This window comes from Agelaius tricolor, unplaced genomic scaffold, assembly GCF_023055355.1.
Source record: "Agelaius tricolor isolate 1412-34295 unplaced genomic scaffold, bAgeTri1.0.p SCAF_17, whole genome shotgun sequence".
Taxonomy (NCBI): domain Eukaryota; kingdom Metazoa; phylum Chordata; class Aves; order Passeriformes; family Icteridae; genus Agelaius; species Agelaius tricolor.
In genome coordinates, this window is record NW_027269277.1 from 18,573,786 (window position 1) to 18,593,873 (window position 20,088).

The window sequence follows — 20,088 nt, forward strand, 5'->3', positions numbered from 1 at the left end:
CAGGGTTTTCAGGGCCCATCCCCACAGGAGCTGGTGGCTATATATATATAATAAATAATATTATATTATTTATTTCATATTAAATATTAATATAGTGTAATCATATAATTATATTTATAATAAATATTAATGTATTATAAGTATTGTTTATAATATTTCTATTAAATATTATAAATACTATTTATAATATTATAGATAATATTTATAATATGATCAATACATATGTAATTATAAATATTATATAGATAAGTATATATTGATTATATTATATATTTATTATGTTATATATAATATTGGTTATATTATATATATAATTAAAAATATATTGATTATATATCAAGAATTACTAAAAAATATTAAGAAGCAACCTCTGCTGAGGGGCGAGTTGGGCTGGGGCAGCCCTGAGCCCTCTCTGTGGGCTCCCAGGGGACGAGGTTGGCGCTGGGATCTTGGAAAGCTCCTGAGGTGCCTGGAGGCCCAGGGAGGTTCAGCTCAGCCACATCTGCTGGGGCAGGAGCAGAACCGTGGCCAGGGCAGAGTTTGATTGATCCCAGCATGAACCAGGGGTGGATCCAGGCTGGGAAGGGGAAATTCCCCAAGTGCAGCAGGGAGCAGAGGGAGCTCTGCTGGAAACTCAGCATTTCCAGAGAGGCTTTGGGCAAGGGGGAGGTTTGGATCAGGGGGAGCAGCACCAGGGGGAGCAGGAGAGGCTGGCAGGGCTCGGGCAGAGCCTGGGAATGGCCCGGGGGCTCCAGGGGCTGGAGAGGGACAGGACAGAGCCTCAGCCCGGCTCATTGAGGGCACAGCTCATCGGGCTCTCCGGGTAATTACAGCTCCTCACAAATTCAATTCCTGGGTGTTCCAGCGCGTTTGGAAAGGCTGGGAGGCACCTGAGGAGCTCCTTCAGCAGGGTCCAGGATAAACCAGCCCTGCCAGCCCTGCTCTGGCATCCCAGGGATGTCCCAGCCACCTCAGAGCCAGGGAATCTCTGCTCCTGTCATTGCAGGGGCCCAAAAAGAGAAAATCTGTCTCTGGAGCCTTAAAGGATGGAGAATTTCCAGAGTTCATTTCACGAGGGTTTGAGGAGCTTTACCCTATTCCAAAGGGTCTCTGTTGCCTTCTCCCATGGAAAATTCCACCTCACGAGCAAATAACCAACAGACAAAGAGGAAGGGAAAGAAAAACAGCAAATCAAGGATAAAATAAGCACAAAACCACCAAACCACCAGTGAAATCCAATGTTCTCTAAAAATCTGCAGTTTATTCATTAGAATTCAGTGAAAGGAACATTCATTTTAAAACACAATCAATACATTAAAAACTTGAAAGGACTAGTAGCAATGAGAGCAGGAAGGAAACAAAAAAACCCCAAATTCAGCCAGGTTGGTCACCTGGGAGGAGCTGCCAGCCTGGCAGCAGGGAGGGAGGGGCAGCTGGGGACAAGGGCTAATTCATTATTTCCTTACAACTGAGAGGCTTTTTGGGATTTGAATTTCTCACTTCACCCAAATGGAGCTTTGGGGTGACTCAATGTGGGTGAGAAGAGCAGGAGGCCCCAGCTGGAGAGGAGGGAGCCCAGAATTGCAGGGCAGAGGGAATGGGGAAGGTGGGTCTGAGTGCCCCAGGAATGTTCAGTGAGAAACCTCCCAGCCATCCCTGTGGGGAATGGGGCAAACCCAACCTAGAGAAACTTTTAAAAGCACCATTAGGTGACAAGTTATTCATTAGAAGACAAAAAAAAAAAAATCTCTGCAGAGCCAAATCAGTGACAATTGCCACCTCTGCTGGGGGAAAAAAGGGGGGTAAAATCTGCTTTGGGCTGGATTTGAGCATTGCAGAAGCTCTCCTCTCCTCTGATCCCAAAGTTCAAGGCAGTGGCATTCCAGGGAGATGTTTTAGTGATGCAGAGCACGGGGCTGGAGCTCCCTGGAGCAGGGAAGGAGCAGAAGGTGGGGAGCCCTGCTAATCCCAGGATTATTTAAGGAGCAATCCTCAGGCACCAGGGCAAAATCCCAGCTCCCAGCCCAGCCAGGGAGCACCAAGGGGAGAGGAAACCTGTCCAAGAGCACTTCCATGCACCAGCCAACAGCATCTCCTGCACAAGGAATGAAGAAAAGCCCCAGTTTGAGATAAAATAACGTCAGCAGACAGCAGGAAAAAGCCTCAGCTGAAACCTGTGGGCATTTCACAACATTTGGAGGGAGAAATCACCAAAATCCACAGATTCAGATTAAAAACAACACTGAAAAGCAAAGAAGGGACAGCTGAGTGTGAGAGAGGAGGGTTAAGGACATCTCAAGTGTGTGCAAAGTGTGGTTGTGAGGCCTGGGAGCCTGGGCAGAGCCCCCAGCACATTCCCAGGGAGCAGGGGGGGATCTGGGCACAGCAGCAGCAGGAATGGCCTTTTATCCATGAGAAAAGCAAACCACAGCACTTGGAAAGACAAGACACACGAGTAAAAGAACAGTCTGTAAAATTTCCCCATGATTATAAAATGCAAAACTATACAAAAATAGAGAAAATTGACCGTTTTCTTATGTGTATAAAAACAAACAAACAAAAGAAAACCCCCAAGTCCCCAGAATGCAACACAGAAGCTCTTGGCAGGCTGACCCCAAGGGCAGTGGTTCCATCCCAGCTTCCCAGCCCCAGCCCCTCACTTCCCTGCAAGGAACAGGGGAATTCCTCAAGTTTTTCCTCACTATCCTGGCAGAACCTTCTCTGTTCCTTTTGTGCCTGGTTTCTGCTTGGGAAGCCCTTTTGCATAAGCAGCCTCAGTGACCAGCCCCAGATGTGAGCTCCTCGGGTAAGGCAGTGTTGGACTGACCCAGCTCCAGCCCAGCTTTGTTCCCATGGATGCCAAGTGGGGTTTTTTGGGAAGAGTGGCTCAGCAGGCAGTGAAATCCAATCCCTACTGCAGTCATCCTTTCCAGGCTGAATTACTGCACTAGAAATTCCAATTTCTTTGGGTTAATGGGGCAGAATCTGCCAATAATCCAGCAAATTAGTGACTAAACTGCATTAGGAAAACTCATTTGAATTCCAGAGATATTTGCCTCATTGAATTCCCATCGAATGAAGAGGAGAAACCTTTGGTATAAAGTCAGATGGCCAAGCCTTGGCTGTACTGCTCCCACTGAACCTCCCCACCCTGTACCTGCACCCAGCCCAGGATGCCAGGGACACCCTGGAACATTCATGTAGCACCCAGACATTCCCAGCCCTCAGCAGGACTTTGGCTGAACAAAGCTCCAGAGCCTGGAACCCCCAAGATGCCTTTGGTGAGCTGCTGAAAGGAAATAAAACAGGGATTAAACCCAGCCAGGGTGTGAGGGGGTGACAATGGTGTCCCCAGCAGGGTGTGCCCGTGGTTTGTGTGCTGGGATGGGGTGAGATGGGCACAGAGCTGGCCCTGTCCTTGCTCCAGGGAGGGATTCCATGTTCATTAGCAGCTGTGCTAACGAGGGCACTTTCACCACACTGTCCTCCCTGGGGGTGCCAGTGGCACCAAGAGCCAGGTGTGTCCCAGGAAACCCTCCCTGGTGTCCCAGAGGGAGGAGGGAACAGAACCATGGCACAGCAGGTTCCTGTGGAACTCCCTGCAGCAGGGCTGGCAGGAAAACAGGGAAAAACCCAGGTCTGAGCCCCTGATGCACAGATGGGTCTGCTCTGCCTCAGCAGGACAATCACATCACACACAGAGCTGAACCAAGCCTGGCCCTGCCTCCCTGCTCCTGCCCAGACATCCAAGGACGGGGCAGAAGGAATCTTTTCTCAAAAGGAATATCAAGACCTCATTTTGCTTGGAGGGGGGGAAAAGCCCATCAAACCCAAAGCAGCTCCTTGTGCCTGGAAATCCAGGGATGGCAGGGAGCAGCTGATGGAGCCACATCCGTGTGGAGCAGGAGAGCAGCAGGAGGGTGACCCAGCAGGGCAGGGCTCAGCAGGAAAATCGAGTCTGGCCCAAGCAGAGCCATCCCTCACTCCACAAATGTGGTCAAACTCCAGTATTTCCACTTTGGGATTATTTTTTTATGAATGCTACAAACTCTGCTGCAAATAAAAATAGAGAAAGGGCGATGAGGTGGGGGAAAACAAAAATCACTGGTAATGGAATTAAATCAGAACACAGAGCTTGGACAGGACAGGGAAGCAGCTTTGTGTCATGGATTGGGGGTTTAGGATCACAGAGGGGACCAGGAGCCTGGAACAGCTGTCACAGGAGCTCACAGGACAGAGTCTGTCCCCTCAGTTGTGTCCCTCCTCCTTTGTGCTCCTTCAAAGAGGCAAAAAATCCCAACCCTCCAGCAGCTTCCAGGTTTTTTGTTCCCTCCAGACAGGAGGAGTGAAGCCCAATGTAGCTGTGGTCCATCCCAAATTCCAAGGAACACAAAACTTTCCTCCTGTGGGTTTATGCAAAGAAAACAACCTTAAAATAAAATAAAATTAAAAAGCCACAAAGCTTCCTTTTGAGAAAGTAACATCATCTGCCACTTCACAGCTACAGGCATGATGCAAATTTAGCTTATTTCAAAGGCCTCATCCCTGTCCCCACGGCCCTGGAGAGGCCAGGAGCCCAGGACAAAGCACAGGAAAGGTTTCCACCAGGAATTCTGCACCATCAAGACAGACCACAACAAAGAAGGGACCAACACTTTGTTCTTCAAAGGACACCATGGACAGCACATCTTTCTGAGCAAAGTGAAACTAGACCTGGAGAGCGTTATCAGCACGCACACAAAAGCTCCTGCTCTCCTTTGGGGTAAGGACAAATGAAATAAATAAAAAGGTTGCTGCAAAGTTCCCCTTTCCAGCTGCCTCGCCCCCTCCTTGCTCTGGAACAAGCAGCACCCTTCCTCCCTGCTCCCCACACTGAGCCTGGGCTGGAAGACATTCAAGTGAGTCTGAACCAAAACATTTCACCCAGAAGAGGAAAACAGCCCCATTTCCCTCAAAACTCTGCCCAAGGCCTGTTCCCCAGCCCCAGTCCTGCACAATCCCCAACCAGGCACACCAGCAGCGGGTCCATCCCCAACCTCTGCCAGGGGCTGCTGCTGCTGCTGCACTTGGTGTTGGAGAGGGCTGGAAAACCAGAAAGTGCCTCAGTGGTGATGAAGGAATCCTGGAGGCAGCTCCAAGCTGCTTCCAGAGCATCCACAGGGGCAAGGCCACGGATGGCTGCAAGAGGAGCATCAGCCCAGCTCAACTCAAGTCCTCCCCAAACTGCTCCCTCCCTTTGCTCCCCTTTCACTCCCGCCCAGAGCAGCCTCAGCATGGTGACATGGTGACATTCCTGCAGCCTTTTGGCTTGGTGACAGTGACATTCTTGCAGACGCTCAGCCTGGGTGGCACGGTGACACTGCTGCAGCCCCTCAGCTGGGTAGCACGGTGACATTGCTGCAGCCCCTCAGCTGGGTGGCACGGTGACATTGCTGCAGCCCCTCAGCCTGGGTGACACGGTGACACTGCTGCAGCCCCTCAGCTGGGTGGCACGGTGACACTGCTGCAGCCCCTCAGCTGGGTGGCACGGTGACATTGCTGCAGCCCCTCAGCTGGGTGGCACGGTGACACTGCTGCAGCCCCTCAGCTGGGTGGCACGGTGACATTGCTGCAGCCCCTCAGCTGGGTGGCACGGTGACATTGCTGCAGCTACTCGGCCTCGGTGACGCCGCACACGGTGCCACGGCAGGCGCCGTGCCCCGGGGTGGCCCTGCCCTTGAGGGGCTCGGTGCAGCGCTCCGGGCTCTCGGTGTCCCCGCTGCCATTCCCGGGGTGCTGTGGCACGCCCTGGGCGATGCCCACAGGTTTGCCCCTGGCACGGTGCTCCGGGGAGCAGGCAAAGCCAAAGCTCGGGGGCAGCTCTGCTCCTCCCAGGGGTAACACGCGGGACAGCTTGGGGACATCGCCGTGGTAGCGGAAGGACCCGGCCGCCTCCCGGGCCCGCCTGGCCTCGGGCTGCAGGGGGAGGTTGGAGGGCCGGAGCGGGAGCCTGCTCAGCTCTGCCTCCTGGGGCCGCCTCTCCGGAGCCTCCCCGATGCCACCGCGGGAGAGAGGCAGGAAAGGGGACACGGTGTCCGGCGGCTCCGAGGGCTCCCAGACGCTCTCCACAGCGCCGGCCGGAGCCAAGTCCCAGAGCTCCATCCCGCCGGGAGCCGCCTCGGGGCCGTGCTGGAGGTGCCGCAGGCCCGGCCAGCTCAAGCCGCCCTCGGGAGCCACCAGCTCACCCTCCTCCTTGCTCCTGCTCCTCCTGGCTCCGGCAGAGTCCTTCCGGCCAGCGTCGTGCCTGGCCCAGAGCCGGCAGGGCTGGGGGGCGCTGCGGGCTCCCTGCGGCTCGGCCAGCTCGAACTCCAGGCTCTCGGTGTCCAGCGAGCGGCTCCGCCGGTCCACGGAGAGCGGCGCGGGCATGGAGGGGCTGAGCCCGTGCAGGCGCAGGTGGCGGGGCAGGCTGGCCACCCCCCAGTTGCAGCTCTGGAAGGAGCCCGGGGAGAAGCCCAGGGACATTCTCTCGTCACATTCAGCCAAGGACTCTTTCTGTCCGTAGCCATCATCAAAGGCCTCGGCGATGTCCTCGCCCGCCGTCAGCTCCGGGTGCTGCTCACATTCCCCTTCCCCGTCCTGCTCCACGTCCACCACGTCGAAGGTGACCATGGTGGGGAGGGCAGGGAGGTTCTGGGTGAAGGATGAGCTGGAGGCCGAGCTCCCCAAGCTCTCAGAGAGGCTGGAGAAGAGGGTCCCGCTGCTGGCAAACTCCACCAGAGCCTGTGAGAAGCTCACGGCGTGCTCGGGCTCGCTGCCCACCTGGGGCTCACCAGGGCTGGGCTCTGCTCCACCATCGTGCTCCTGCTCAGGCAGCCTGAACCCAGGGAACATCCCTGCCTTGGCTGGGGCCACACTGCCATGGATGGGGTCCCCAAACATCCCACAGTCCAGGTCTGCATCGAACCCCGGGTTGTTCTTTGTGAGCTGAATAAGGCAACTTCCGGGGGCTTTTTGGCTGTTGTAACAGTTTTCCAGACACAGAGTCCCTGGAAAATCCCTCCACTCTGGATTTTCAGCCCTAGCCACTGCAACCCCAGCATTGGCAGCCCGGCTTGGGGTGTGCGAGGCCACCTGCTCACTCCCGAGGCCACTCTGACTCTTGCCAATGGAGCTGGCTGCTCTGCTTTTACATTCAATGCACTGCTTTTCCCGGGGACACTTCTCCTTGCTGGAGACATCCAGGCGTTTCAGGACCGGCTCCCTCTGCAGCTCCCAGTACAGCAGCTCTTTCTGAATGGCTGCAAGCCCCTCTTCTTCGGTTTCCATCAGCCCTCTTTTCTGATCCATCATCTGCTGGATCAGGCTCTTCTCTGCAGGGAGGCAGAAGTCCATGAAGTAGCTGAAGATGCCCTGGCGTGGGACTTTGCCCTCGAACAGGGATTCCTCCCCGTGAGAGGGGCTCATCAGGGTGTCAAACTCGTAAAGTGCATCGCCACTGTAGCTGTCCCGGGGCAGTCGGTCCTTCTTGAGCTCCTCTCCAGCCTCATCCTCCGGCCCTGGCGTGGTGGAGTCATAATAGCCCTCGTCACTGTTGGGGGCAGACTCCTGCTGGTCACTCTGGGGCGTCAGGAGGTCAACGCCGTCCATGGCATCGCCCATGTAGGGGTGGGCGTTGGCCTCGTGAGAGGCGTGTGTCTCCAGGCTGCTGCTGGACACCTGGGCCCCGTAGCTCCTGTCCCCCGGCACGCCGCTGTCCCACACCTGGTGCAGGTACTCCTCAGCCTCCTCAGGGATGGCCATCTCCTCGCCACCGCCCTGGTAGGTGACGAGGCAGGAGCTGCGTTTGGCGGCGTCGCGGCTGCGCTCCACCGAGATGCTGCTCTCGGCGATGTCGGGCTCGGCGATGTCGTCCCCGCAGCCCGTCAGCGAGTCAAAGCTCTTCAGGGAGGTGACATCCCCCAGCATGAGGCTCAGCAGGTCCCCAGAGTGCAGGCAGGGAGGCTCGCTGTCCATGAAGTCAGGGTGGAAGGCCAGCAGCAAACTCTCACGGTCAAACTCGGCGCAGGCAGCAGCCTCAGGCTCTGATTTTGTATCTGGAACGTCCCCGTTCCCTGGCACGGCCATCGTGTCACCCTCGGAGGTGCCTCCGTCGGCTGCGGGGCCCGTGGGCTCGGTGGCCTCACCACAGCTGGAGTCACCCCCTGAGTCCCCTGGGCCGGCCGTGGCCTCAGGGCCCGGCCCTGCTCCCCTGCCCTCCACAGCCCCTCGGCTCTCTGCTCCCATCCCAGGAGCACTCCCGGCCTCCTCCGTGTCCCCGTTCCACTCGGGGAGCTCTGCCTTCTCGCTCTCGGCAGCCTTGCTCTTCCGGTGCCGCCGGATGCTGTTAAAAAACCCTTTCAGCCCTTTCTTGGCCCTGGGGCATGAGGATTTCTCCCCGTTGGGCTTTTTGTCACAGCCCTCGATGCTCCCGGGGGGAGAGCCGTCCTGCTGGCCCAGCTCCCCCCTGCTGCCGGTGTCCAGGGCCAGCTGGGCGCTGCGGGAGCCGGGCAGGGGCGCGGGCTGCCCGTCCCTGCCGCCCTCCGAGGGGCTGCCCGGCCGTGCCGCACCGCCCTTGTCACAGGCGGCGCTGCTCAGCCCGTCGTGGGTCTTGCACTTGCTGAGCCCTTTCTTGCCGCGGCCGCCGAAGAAGCTGGGCAGGGTGCAGATGCTGCGCTTGCCCCCGAACAGCTTGAAGGCCGTTTTCCTCAGCTTGCCGGGGGGCGGCTGCTGCGGCTCCGCTGCCACCACGGAGCCGTTGGCGCTGTCGGGAGGGCCGTCCCCGCCCTCCTGCCGCCGCCGGTCCCCTCCGTCCCGCTCCTCCGGGCTGCCCGTTTCCATGGCAGCGGGCGGGCTTGGATCTAGCTGGAAGCGGCGGCTCTGGGAGCGCGGAGCTCCGGGCGCAGGGATGGACACATCACCGCCGACCTGAGGCACAGGGAGAGGGCACAGGTGAGGAGGACACGGCAGCGGAAGGGGCAGAGCTGAAGGCACCGGGGTCTCAGGGCTCCATCACCAGGTGGAGGAGCCTCCAAGCTCTGCCTCCGCTTCCAAAATCCAGGCACCAAAATGTCGCCTAAATGTACCAGTTCACCAGAGCGGGAAAACCACACATCCCCCTGGGTAGAATCCCTCGGGACAGGCAGGTCTGAGCCCTGCACCTCCTCACTCCAAGCCCTGCAGCTTCCCAGATTTTCTGTCTCCAGGATGATCAGGTTTGGCTACCTTGAACTGAGAGCTAGCACCTCCCAAACCCCCTCCCAGCTCTCCCAGGCCTCATGCCAGGCTCCAAAGAGCATCCGGAGGGAGGCCAAACCAGGACACAGCCCCCCCTACACATGTGTCCGGGGAAAAAACCACTCTGGTTACTACCCTGGCTTTTTTAAATAGAAGATTTCAGTTGTTTTTAAAATAATCTGTGCAGCCAGAGAGAATCGCCTTAAAAACACCCACTGTGAACCCTCTGATCAGATTATCCCAGAAGCAGAGAGGTAGGTTTGAAATCTGACCCTGGACTGCTGTCAGGAACAGCAGAAATAAAACAATTATAATCATGTTTCTTTCGCAGAGGTGAGGGTGGAGAAATTAAATGCAATAAAATCCTAATGTGCTCTCAAGCTGTAAATGCCCCAGGCTGAGCTCTGACTGACAGGAGGCCAGGAAACCTTCCCGAGGTGTTTAGCCAGAGTTCCCAAATTAAAAAATACATCCAAACGATGCTCTCTGCTCCTGTAGCCCCACAGCAAACCTGCAATTCCGGGTTATTTTTATTCCTCAGGTCTGGGTTCTTTTGCCTCTATATTGATCTGGCATCGCTGCCCTCAGCACGGCTGGAACTGGATGGGCTTTAAGGTCCCTCCCAACCCAGCCCATTCCATGATTCTGGAATTCTGGGATTGCTGATAACCTCTCACGTTCACCTGTCCCACTGGAAGCAGCAGCTGGGGCGTAGCCGGCTGGCACAGCCACCTCCCCAGCGGCGAACTGGGCTTTTCCAGCTCTGCCGGAGCCCACCACGAGTCCCAGGAGCCTCCAAAGCCTCTGGAGAGACCGGGAGAGAGGGGCCTGGGAGAAATGCTCGCACCTGGCCGGGTGCGGGGCTGCTGGAAAAGGGGGGGAAATGAGCCCAAACCTGCACCTGGACAGGGGCGGCTGCAAAACAGCCGGGGAAGGGCACGAGACAGGGCCAGCATTACAAAAATTCCTTTTGGGAATCGTTCCTCTCCAGCTCCACGTCAGCACCGCGGCACGGCTGCGGAGGGGAGGCTGGGGTAGGATAAAAAATGAAATAAATAAAAATGAAAGAAAGGGAAATAAAGGGCACCGAGGGCAAAGAGCCACCACCAACAGAACGTGAAAAATAAGGTTTAAAAGCCAACAAAAAGCAGCACGGTAACAATGAAATGCAGCGTTTCACCCGCACAGGGGACCCTCGGGACCCCCGGTCCGCCCAGCCCCGCACGGGGCCGCTCCCCCAGGCCGGCCCTCCCCGCTCCCCCCGCCGCGCTCCCAAACTTTCGGGAGGATCCGTGAAAACGCGAGGGGCGGGGGGGGAAGGGGGGGTCGGTCCGGGCCGCGGGGAGCGGCGGCGCGGGGAGCGCGGCCCCGAGCCCGGCCCGTGCCCAGCACTTACCACGGGCGGGCGGCGGCACCGCGGCACCCCCGGGACCGCGGCCCCGGCCCAGCCCTCAGGCCGCGCGAGGGGCGCGGGGCCGCGGGTCCGCCCGGCGCGGCCGGCAGGGGCGGTGCCGCATGACGGGCGGGGCGGAGCCTCCTGACGGGGGGCGGAGGGGGCGGGGCCTGGAGGGCGGGGCGCGGTGATTGACGGGGCGCGGCGGCGGGGGGCGGGGCCTGTGCGTGAGGGAGGGCGCGGTCTCCACATTGGGCCCAATGGGACGGGGCGGGGTCACGGTGACGGGGCGGGGCCGCTGGGCGCGGTCCCCACGGTGTCCCCCCATGGCCGTCCCGCGGTGTCCTCCCCGGTGGCCCGGGGCGATCTAGGGGCGTCCCGGTGGCGGAGTGGGCGTGGCTTCAGAGCGCGTCCCTGTGCTGAGGGCGCGGCCTCGTTAGCGGACATGATTGACAAGGGGGCGTGGTCTCTGTACGGGGCGTGGCCTTGGAGCGACAGCCGCGGGCCACGCGGGGTCACGGACACGGGAGGGTGTCCTGTCCTGTCCTGTGACACCGGGGGGTCAGGGATGTGACAGTGTGTGACACCGGGGGGGGGGGAAGGATGTCACACGGTGTGTGGCACGGGGGGGCGCAGGGATGTGACAGTGTGTACACGGCGTGTGTGCTGTGGGACACCTCCCTGCGTGTGCTGTGTCACCCACGGCACTGCCAGCCCCCCACCGCTGCACACCCTCTGTCCCACAGGCACTGACAGCCCGGCAGGGAAGAGCCCTCTCCATTTTTGGGATCCCCAAATCCCAAAAGCCCCTCAGATCTCCACGTGAGGATGAGGAGTGGGAATCACAGCAGGGAGTGGCAGTGTCCCCGCGGGACAGCCTCTGCCAGCCCCCAGTTCCTGCTGTGCTCCTGCTGGGGGCTGCGAGGAGACAGAAGTGGCAGCAGTGTCATCATTCCCTATGGAGCCTTGTCCAGGCTGCTTCCAAGCCCTAATGCTCCCCTTGGGAGAGGCCCACAGCCTAATTAATAGATGCTGATTAACAGATCCCACAGCCCCTGACACAGGCCCATAAATCCAGCAGGGAGGTGCCTGTGTTTGGCCCAGAGCCACCCTTGGAGCTGTGAGCCATGGGGGCACTTCCCTCTGGGATGGCACAGAGCAGGAGGAAATGAAGCATGGGACACTTCTGCTGCATCCCAAAAGCATCCAGAACATCCAGAGCACCATGGTTGGGTGGGCACTGAGCTGCCAGGGAGCAGCAGGATTGATCCATCAGCTCCTGGCTGTGGGAAGAGCCAGGAGGGCACCTCCAGCCCACTGGTGAGGGCAATCCCAGTGCCCAGGGCAGGAGAGATGGAGGGACACAAAGGGGGTGCTGGGATGCCCCCCTCCAGCCTGGAATTCCCTGTGTGCAGCCATTCCCTCATCCCTGCCCAGCCATCCTGGCAGGGCTGCCCAATGTGGGGAGTTTCACCAGACAGGCCACAGCAGCTTCATAGCAAGAACAGAACACTTTAATCCAAACCCCAGCCCTGCCCAGCCATGGGAGACCCTTGGCCACAACAGGAAGCACTTTTGGGCTGAGCAGACGATGTTTAGGGTCAGAGCTGGGGCTCTCCCAGCCCCTCCTGTGCTACCAGCTGGGAGCACTGGGCTCTGCCCTCGTTGGGGTGGGCACACATGGCTGGGACCAGCCCAAATCCTGCCCCTCCTAAATGGAGGAGGCACTTGGGGACTTCTTTGGGAATCCTGGAAGCATGAGGGACCTCAAAGCCCACCCAGTGCCACCCCTGCCGTGGCAGGGACACCTCCCACTGTCCCAGGCTGCTCCAGCCCCAGTGTCCAGCCTGGCCTTGGGCACTGCCAGGGATCCAGGGGCAGCCACAGCTGCTCTGGGCACCTGCACCAGGGCCTGCCCACCCTGCCAGGGAACAATTCCCATCCTCACAGCCAAGAATTCTTCCACACTCTTTCCCAGCCCCTTCTCCAGCCAAAATCAGCTAAAGGTGTAAAATCCCTCAGTACAGACAGCGTGAGGCAAGCCCAGGGGAACCAGATCCTGCTCTATCCTTGCTTTGCTGCAAACCAGGAGCTGAGACCTCCTGTTCTCTCTCCCCCTTCCCTTCCCTTCCCTTCCCTTCCCATCTCTCCACATGGGCACTGCTTTCTGGAGACACCTGGCAGCAAAAATGAACCTGTGACCACAAATTCCTGGGGTTTCCACAGATCTCAGGGATTCACTGCCAGGGTGGAGCAGGTTTTCATTGGGGTGCTCAGTGGGTGTCCCTGGGCAGGCTGGGATCACAGCTGGTACTGCAGGTATTTGGCCAGGGCTGTGGGAATCTCCAGCTCTCCGAGGGTGGCCAAGTGGCTGGGCTGCTTCAGGAGGCGCCTCATGGCCAGCCGGGATTGGGACAGCAGGGATTTGGGATGAGCTGTGGAAGGAAAATCACATGGTCACCTTCAAAACACACAACCCTGCTGCCCTCCAACCTGGCATTGCCTGAAGTAAAGGGACATGGGCTGAGCAAACCAGACAGCGTTGGGACAAATTCATCTCTGGGTCCCTTCCAACCCAAACCGTTCCATGACCCTATGAAAACTCCATGATCCTATGAAAATTCCATGAAAAACCATTCCATGAAACCATCCTATGAAAACTCAGCCTCTGTGGTGGGGCTATGGACTGACACAAGCTCCCATGGGAGCTGGGCATGGAGAGGAAATCTCCCATCCCCACATGGAAATAGGTGCAGGGTTTTAGACTTGGGTGGCACAGGAGAGCCCAAGCTGAGCAGCAGAAAGGAGAGCAAGGGTGAAAAGCAGGGGGTAACCCCACAATGAGGGGACAACCCAGGCTGTGGGAATCGTGGAATCACAGGAGGGCTTGGGTTGGGAAGGGAATTTAAGCTCATCTCATTCCATGGGCAGGGACACCTTCCCCTATCCCAGGTTGATCCAGCCTGGCTTTGGACACTTGCGGGGACCCAGGGACAGCCCCTGACCCGCACAGCCAAGTGACAAGCGAGGCTGAAGGAAGGCCGGGTGTGGCTGTCGGGAAGGGGGAATCGGAGCCGAGCCGTGCCTGTCCCATGCTGGGCTCCCCTCCCGGTCACCTCTGGCGTGCAGCAGCAGCTCCAGCCCCTCGCTGCGCGGGCCCGGCCCGGCCGTGTGGGGCACACCGGGCAGGTACACGTTGGCCCCGAAGTCGATGAGCAGGCGGATGAAGTCTGCGCGGCAGCCGTGCCTCAGGCACGTGTCCAGCAGCGTCTTGGGCTCGCGGATCTGCGCCAGCACGGCCGGCTCGGTGCAGTTGTAGTCGGGGTCGGCGCCGTGCAGCAGCAGCAGGCGGAAGCACTCCAGGTGCCCGTAGGCGGCCGCCAGGTAGAGCGGGCCCGAGCAGGCCGCGGTGTTGGCCGCCCACTCGGGCAGGCGGGCCCGCGCGTTGGGCTCCGCGCCGTGCTCCAGCAGCAGCCGCACGATGCCCGCCCGGCCGTCCCGGGCCGCCAGCAGCAGCGGCGAGCAGTTGTTGTAGGCGCTGCCCGCGGGGCTGGCGCCGGCCTCCAGCAGCAGCCGCACGCACTCGCCGTGCCCGTTGCTGACCGCCACGAAGAGCGGGGTCTGCGCCTTCACGTCCAGGCTGTCCACGAGCGCTCCGTGCTCCAGCAGCAGCCGCAGGCTCCGCACGCTGCCCCGGGAGGCCGCCAGGCGCAGGGGGGTGCTGGGCACGCCCCAGCCGCTCCGCCGGTTGATCAGCCTGCGGTACCTGTCCTGCGACAGGAGCCCGGCCAGAGCCTCGTGGTCATCCTGGCTCACCGCCCGGCTCAGCTCCTCGCTCTCCCCGCTGTCCTCCTCGTCATCCCTGGGCTGCAGCAGGGAGAACATCTTGTTGATGTCCATCAGGCTCATCTTGTCGGGTCTGGGCTCCATGTGCCGCTCTCATGGTAAAGGATGAGGCCAAAGATCTACAGGATGGCAGAACCAGCACCAAACCCGAGTTAGAACCAGTCCCTGACACCAACAGCTGCATTTTAGTGCAAGTTTGTACTCAACAAAAGGAAGATTCTCAAAAAAATGGGCAAACATTGGATGAGGATGCTGCTGATGTGCTCATGGTCCTGGCGCCACTTGGGTGAAAGGCTGAGGGAACGACGGAGCTCAGTGCTGTAGTGGGTATGTAGGTCAGGATCCCATAAAATCATGGAATGGTCTGGGTTGGGAGGGACCTTAAAGCCCACCTAGTGCCACCCCTGCCATGGCAGGGACACCTCCCACTGTCCCAGGCTGCTCCAGCCCCAGTGTCCAGCCTGGCCTTGGGCACTGCCAGGGATCCAGGGGCAGCCCCAGCTGCTCTGGGCACCTGTGCCAGGGCTGCCCACCCTGCCAGGGAACAATTCCCAGTTCCCAATATCCCATCCATCCCTGCCCTCTGGCAGTGGGAGCCATTCCCTGTGTGCTGTCCCTCCATGCCTTGTCCCCAGTCCTGAGGGATGAGGTGAATGTGAAGCGGTCAGTTTGATTGGGGATCAAACATCTCCCAGCATCTCCCTTCCCAAACGATGCCAGAATCCCACTCTTTTCCTCCCTCCTGCCTGCCGGAGCCCCCTGATCACGGCTGCAGAAGGGTCTGGGATGTTTCTGCTCCGGGCTTTGGGGCAGGAAGGGTGGAAGTGCTGAGCTGATCACAGCAGCGGCACCGAACCCTGGAGCTTTGCTGGGCTCTGCGCACGGGATGTGGCCTCAGGAGCCGAGGGACAGCGGGGACAGGGATGGGATGTCCCGGGGGGCACCTGAGCAGCTGGGAACGCTCGGGGTGGGCCGAGCAATGTCTCGGCAGCCCGGGGCAGCTCGGGTTTCCCCGGGAGAAGCAGAGCCGGGGCTGACCTGGCCTGGGAGAGGCCAAGGAGCTGCACGGGGCAATTAATTAGCAAAGGAGGCATAGCAAACAGTTAATTATCTGATAAGCAGAAGGAGTAATTAGCCTCGTTGTGCACCTGAGCTCGTTGGTGCCTGTCCCACATCACCCATGGGGACACGGCCACCAGCTCAGGGGGACCCCAGCAAGGCCACCAGCACAGCTGGGGACACTGGGACAAGTGTGATGGCAGCAACAGCAAAGCTCTGCTGGGCTGCCACCCGTTAGCCCAATTTATGCAGAAATGTGGGAAATTCCAGTGCTGCTCTTCATTGGACACACCAGGGATGAGCTCTGGAGCTTTGGGATCACCCACCCTCATGGAGAATGGGCTGGGGGTTCCTGCAGGTTTGAGTCAAAAAGACAGTTGTGTTCCCAGTGAGAGCCCCAAGGGAATGGTGTGGAAAAGGAAAAGAGCAGCTGTGACATCTCCTGAGCACACAAACAGCACCTCCAGAGGGAGGCTCCTTGGGCTGAGGGGCTCCTTATCCAGGAGAGCCCAAACCAGGATTCATGGAATCACAAAATGGTTTGGTTTGGAAAGGAACTTAAAAGTTCATCCCATCCCACCCCAGCCATGGCAGGGACACCTCCCACTGTCCCAGGCTGCTCCAGCCCCAGTGTCCAGCCTGGCCTTGGGCACTGCCAGGGATCCAGGGGCAGCCCCAGGTGCCCAGGCCAGAGCCCTCTGCTTCATCCATGGGGATTTTGATTATTTATAGGTTTTTATTGATTCCCATTCACACTGCATCCCTTCCCTCTCTCCCACAGCTCCAAGACCCCTGTGCCAGGGCCTGCCCACCCTCACTGTTCTGTCACCCCCTGAGCTGGCAGAGGCTGTGCAAGCCCCTGCAGACCCCCAGAGCTTGTGACAGAGCACACAGGGCTCACATTTGTCCCTCTGGGTCCCAGTCCCCCCCTCACCCCAGCAGTCCCGGTGCCACCTTACCTGGGTGTGGGGGATGCTCAGAGCCCCTGAGGCCAGGGGGCTCCCATGGGGAGTCCTGCTGTGGTTGAAGCCCCACAGGGCAGAGCAGGAGAGGCTCTGGCAGGGCTGGGGCTGTGTGGGGCTGGGGCTGTGCAGCTCACAGCTGAAATGCCACAGCAGGACCGGCCCGGGGCACTGAGGCTAATTTTAGCCCCTCTGGGGTTTTATCTTACCACTTCCATTCTTGGAAAGCTCCCCCTGGGTAAATATAGAGAGGGCAGTGGGGTGGGGGGAGCCTGGGACAGGTGCTAGAGGCTGCTCGACCCCTCTGAGCACACCCAAAAAAGCTTTTTCTCTGCTGTTTCCTTGCAGGATTTCCAGGTAATGGGGCAGTTTGGGGTCCCTGCCAGGGCAGCACCAGCCTCTACCTCACCTTGGCTGCTGCCAGGCACTCAAATTCCCTCTTATAACCCCCCTCCTGCCCTGCCTCCCCCTCTTCAGAGCGATACAAATGGCCATTTGCAACCTCCAAAATGATTTATTAGACACCAGGATGACAAAAGGTCCTGAAGATGGTCCAGATTTCCCACCTGAGCTGCTCTGGCTGCACCTGCCAGAAGGAACTACAGCCAGGATTCCTGAGGCTGAACAGGACCCAGGAAGGCAGGAAAGCTCCCAGGGCAAACAAAAGGAGTGGGGAGCAGCCCTGGGGCTCTTATCAAAAGCTGTCAGCTGGGAAGTGCAATCCTATTTTATCCAGCTCCCTTTAAACCCTCTCCAAACTCCTCAGCAGTGGAGCAAGAACAGGCTGGGGGTTTGGGGCAGCCTTATCATGGCATGAGATAACAAGAGAGACCCAAATTACCCAGCAGGAAAATCCCCACTGCTGCAAGGAGTGAAATCAGGGTGCTCTGTGAAGTGTGTGATCTGTGCCACCACCACATTCCTGCTTTGGAGCCTCCCCCTGCAAAGCCTGGAATGCAGGAAAATGGTCAACATTGATTTGGTTTAGGCTTTTGGTTTTCCTCTCTAAATTCACTCAAAAATAGATTCTTGCTTCACAAAGGTCAGTTCCCCAAAGGCAGCACAGGAATGGAATTATGGAGTGTGATGTGGATGAACTCTGGAGCAGGAGAGGGGAGTCTGGGGTTGTTTTTCCTGAGTGTCAGGAAGATGCAACCACAACAGGGATGCTGCAGCCACAAAAGCCAAGCCTGGCTGGAAACCCCTTCCACAAACCACAGAAATCAAAGCAGCCATTAAAAAGACAGTGTTATAAAGGGAAAAAAAGGGAATGCAGACAACAGAAGTGCTAGAAAATGTGAAATGTAGGAAACTTGGAGATGAAAGGAAAATCCTTGAAAGGCAAATTAATGATAAACCTCTCATTCTTTTGTTGCTGCTGCTGCTGTTTAGTTGTTAACCAAGAGAGATTTTAGGAACAAGGAGCAGATTAAACCCAGTTCTAAGGAGCAGATTAAACCCAGTTCTAAGGAGGCAAACCCGAGAGCCCCCCCAGGCCGGCTGGAATCCCACCCAGCCACACCCCCCTGGAGCAGGAACCTCTCCATCCACCCCAGGGGATATTCCCAGCAGCAGAGGCAGCCCCTCCCTGCAGGAGCCCAGGCAGGGCTGACACTCCAGCCTGAGCCAGTGGGGATGAGCTGCCCACTGCTCCAGACTCCAGGGAAGGACGAGGAGCTGGGAAAAGCTTCCACCTTCTGCCAGGGGCTGACCTGGCCTCTGCTCCTCAGGCTGCTCTTGATCAGCTCCCTGGCACTTGGGGAAGAATTAGAGGGCAGAAGGGTACTGAGTGCCAGTCAAGGGGTTTTTGGGAAGGTAAATCCTGTCCAGAGTTGCTCTCATTAAAGAGATTATCGTTATTAACGCAGCTGAAGAGAGCTAATGAGCTTGTGGATTTAGCAGGGCTAAGCAGTTAAAAGTTTAGAGCTAAACAGTCCCAAATAAATGATTTTGCAGAGATTATGGATTTACTAACAGTGCTCAAGGTTGGGAGAGCAGAGCTGGGGATGGGGCTGCTGTGTCTCCTGCCTTTGGGCAGGAGTCACTGCCAGAGCACAGCTCTGGAATCTGGAATCTCCCTCTGTGCCCTCAGCTCTGCTCCAGCAGCCCAAACCCCAGCCCTGGGCTTCTCCCAGATGGGAGTGGCCCCAGCAGCACCTGATCCAGGTGTTTGTAACCCAGGAATTACGCAGGTGTTACCCAGGAATCACCCAGGAGTCTGTTATCTAGGAATTACCCAGGTGTTTCTTACCCAGGAATCACCCAGGTGTTCTCCAGGTGTTATCCAGGAATTACCCAGATGTTACCCAGGAATCACCCAGGTGTTACCCAGGAGTTATCCAGGAATCACCCAAGTGTTTCTTACCCAGGAATCAGCCAGGTGTTTGTTACCCAGGTGTTACCCAGGAATCACCCAGGTGTTACCCAGATGTTATCCAGGAATTACCCAGGTGTTTCTTACCCAGGAATTACCCAGGAATCACCCAGGTGTTTCTTACCTAGGTGTTATCCAGGAATCACCCAGGAGAGGGCAGGGACAGCAGCCCAGCATCCCTTGGCTGCACTGCACATCCCTGCCAGGGCCCTGCTGCTGGAAATTCCTGATTTATTTGGTGCATCCACACACAAAATACAGAGTTAGGAAGGAAGGAGGAATCCAGCCATGCTGCTTCTCCTCCATGAGTCATTCCTTGAGGAATTCTGGCAGTGCTGGAGCCCCAGGAGTTCATCTCTTTACTTCCATTGCACCTTCCCTTTTGGAAAACAGATAAAAGGATGGTTTGGGTTGGGAGGAACTTCAAATCCATCCCATTCCAGCCCTGCCATGGCAGGGACACCTCCCACTGTCCCAGGCTGCTCCAGCCCCAGTGCCCAGCCTGGCCTTGGCACTGCCAGGGATCCAGGGGCAGCCCCAGGTGCCCAGGCCAGAGCCCTCTGCTTCATCCATGGGGATTTGGATTATTTATAGGTTTTTATTGATCCCATTCACACTGCATCCCTTCCCTCTCTCCCACAGCTCCAAGACCCGTTGTTGAGAGAGAGGTTTTGTATCCCCCTCTCATACCCTCCACTCCCCCAAAGAGAAGGAAAATAAAATTCCAGGAGAACACTGGAATCCATGAACTGTTTGCAGCCCAAAGCAGCTCCAATTATCACACCTTTGGTCCTAATTTCCCCCAAATTAAATTGCAGCTTTATCAATTCTAGCCAGTGTTAATGCTAATAATCCAATTAAATGCAAAGCGAGCCTAATTAAGGTAAATGAAGGATTTCACTGGCAGCATTAAGAACATTTAAAATTAGCAAGAAGTGAAAAAGCCTGAGAAATACCCAGGGACTGAGTGTACTCCAGTGTCAGGCCCTTAAAACATAGAAAATTCCCATTTTTAAGGTGGAAAATATTCATCAGGGGCCGGCTGATGGGTCTGGAGTCTGTTCCAGGGTTCCCAGGGAAGTTTTGTACCTGGAATCTCCCTCTTGAGCATCTTCCCCTCTCAGGTGAATTTGTCTGCACTCAAATCTCTAACACCTCACTAGCCATGACTAAAAAGAATGGGACAAAAGAGCATTTTTCCA

At 57.5% G+C, this 20,088-nt stretch overlaps 2 protein-coding genes across 3 annotated transcripts; both read right to left on the reverse strand.

Annotated features, from left to right (window-relative positions):
• Positions 1-1,234: 1,234 nt before the first annotated feature.
• On the reverse strand, positions 1,235-10,783 carry AMER1 (APC membrane recruitment protein 1). Of its 2 annotated transcripts, XR_011681597.1 has the most exons (3): positions 10,649-10,783; positions 5,467-8,943; positions 1,235-5,362 (listed from the first exon to the last, which is right to left on the reverse strand). XR_011681597.1 is itself a non-coding variant. In XM_071442772.1 (2 exons), the coding sequence occupies exon 2, from the start codon at positions 8,854-8,856 to the stop codon at positions 5,650-5,652; it is 3,207 nt and encodes a 1,068-aa protein (XP_071298873.1). In that variant the 5' UTR covers positions 8,857-8,943; positions 10,649-10,783; the 3' UTR covers positions 1,235-5,649. The 2 variants fall into 2 exon arrangements, 1 of the variants encoding a protein (XP_071298873.1); XM_071442772.1 differs by having other exon boundaries at positions 1,235-8,943.
• Positions 10,784-12,946: 2,163 nt separating this feature from the next.
• ASB12 (ankyrin repeat and SOCS box containing 12) lies at positions 12,947-14,554 on the reverse strand. The gene is made up of 2 exons (XM_071442938.1): positions 13,762-14,554; positions 12,947-13,080 (listed from the first exon to the last, which is right to left on the reverse strand). Exons 1-2 carry the CDS (start codon positions 14,552-14,554, stop codon positions 12,947-12,949), a joined length of 927 nt encoding a protein of 308 aa, XP_071299039.1.
• Between the last annotated feature and the right edge of the window lie 5,534 nt (positions 14,555-20,088).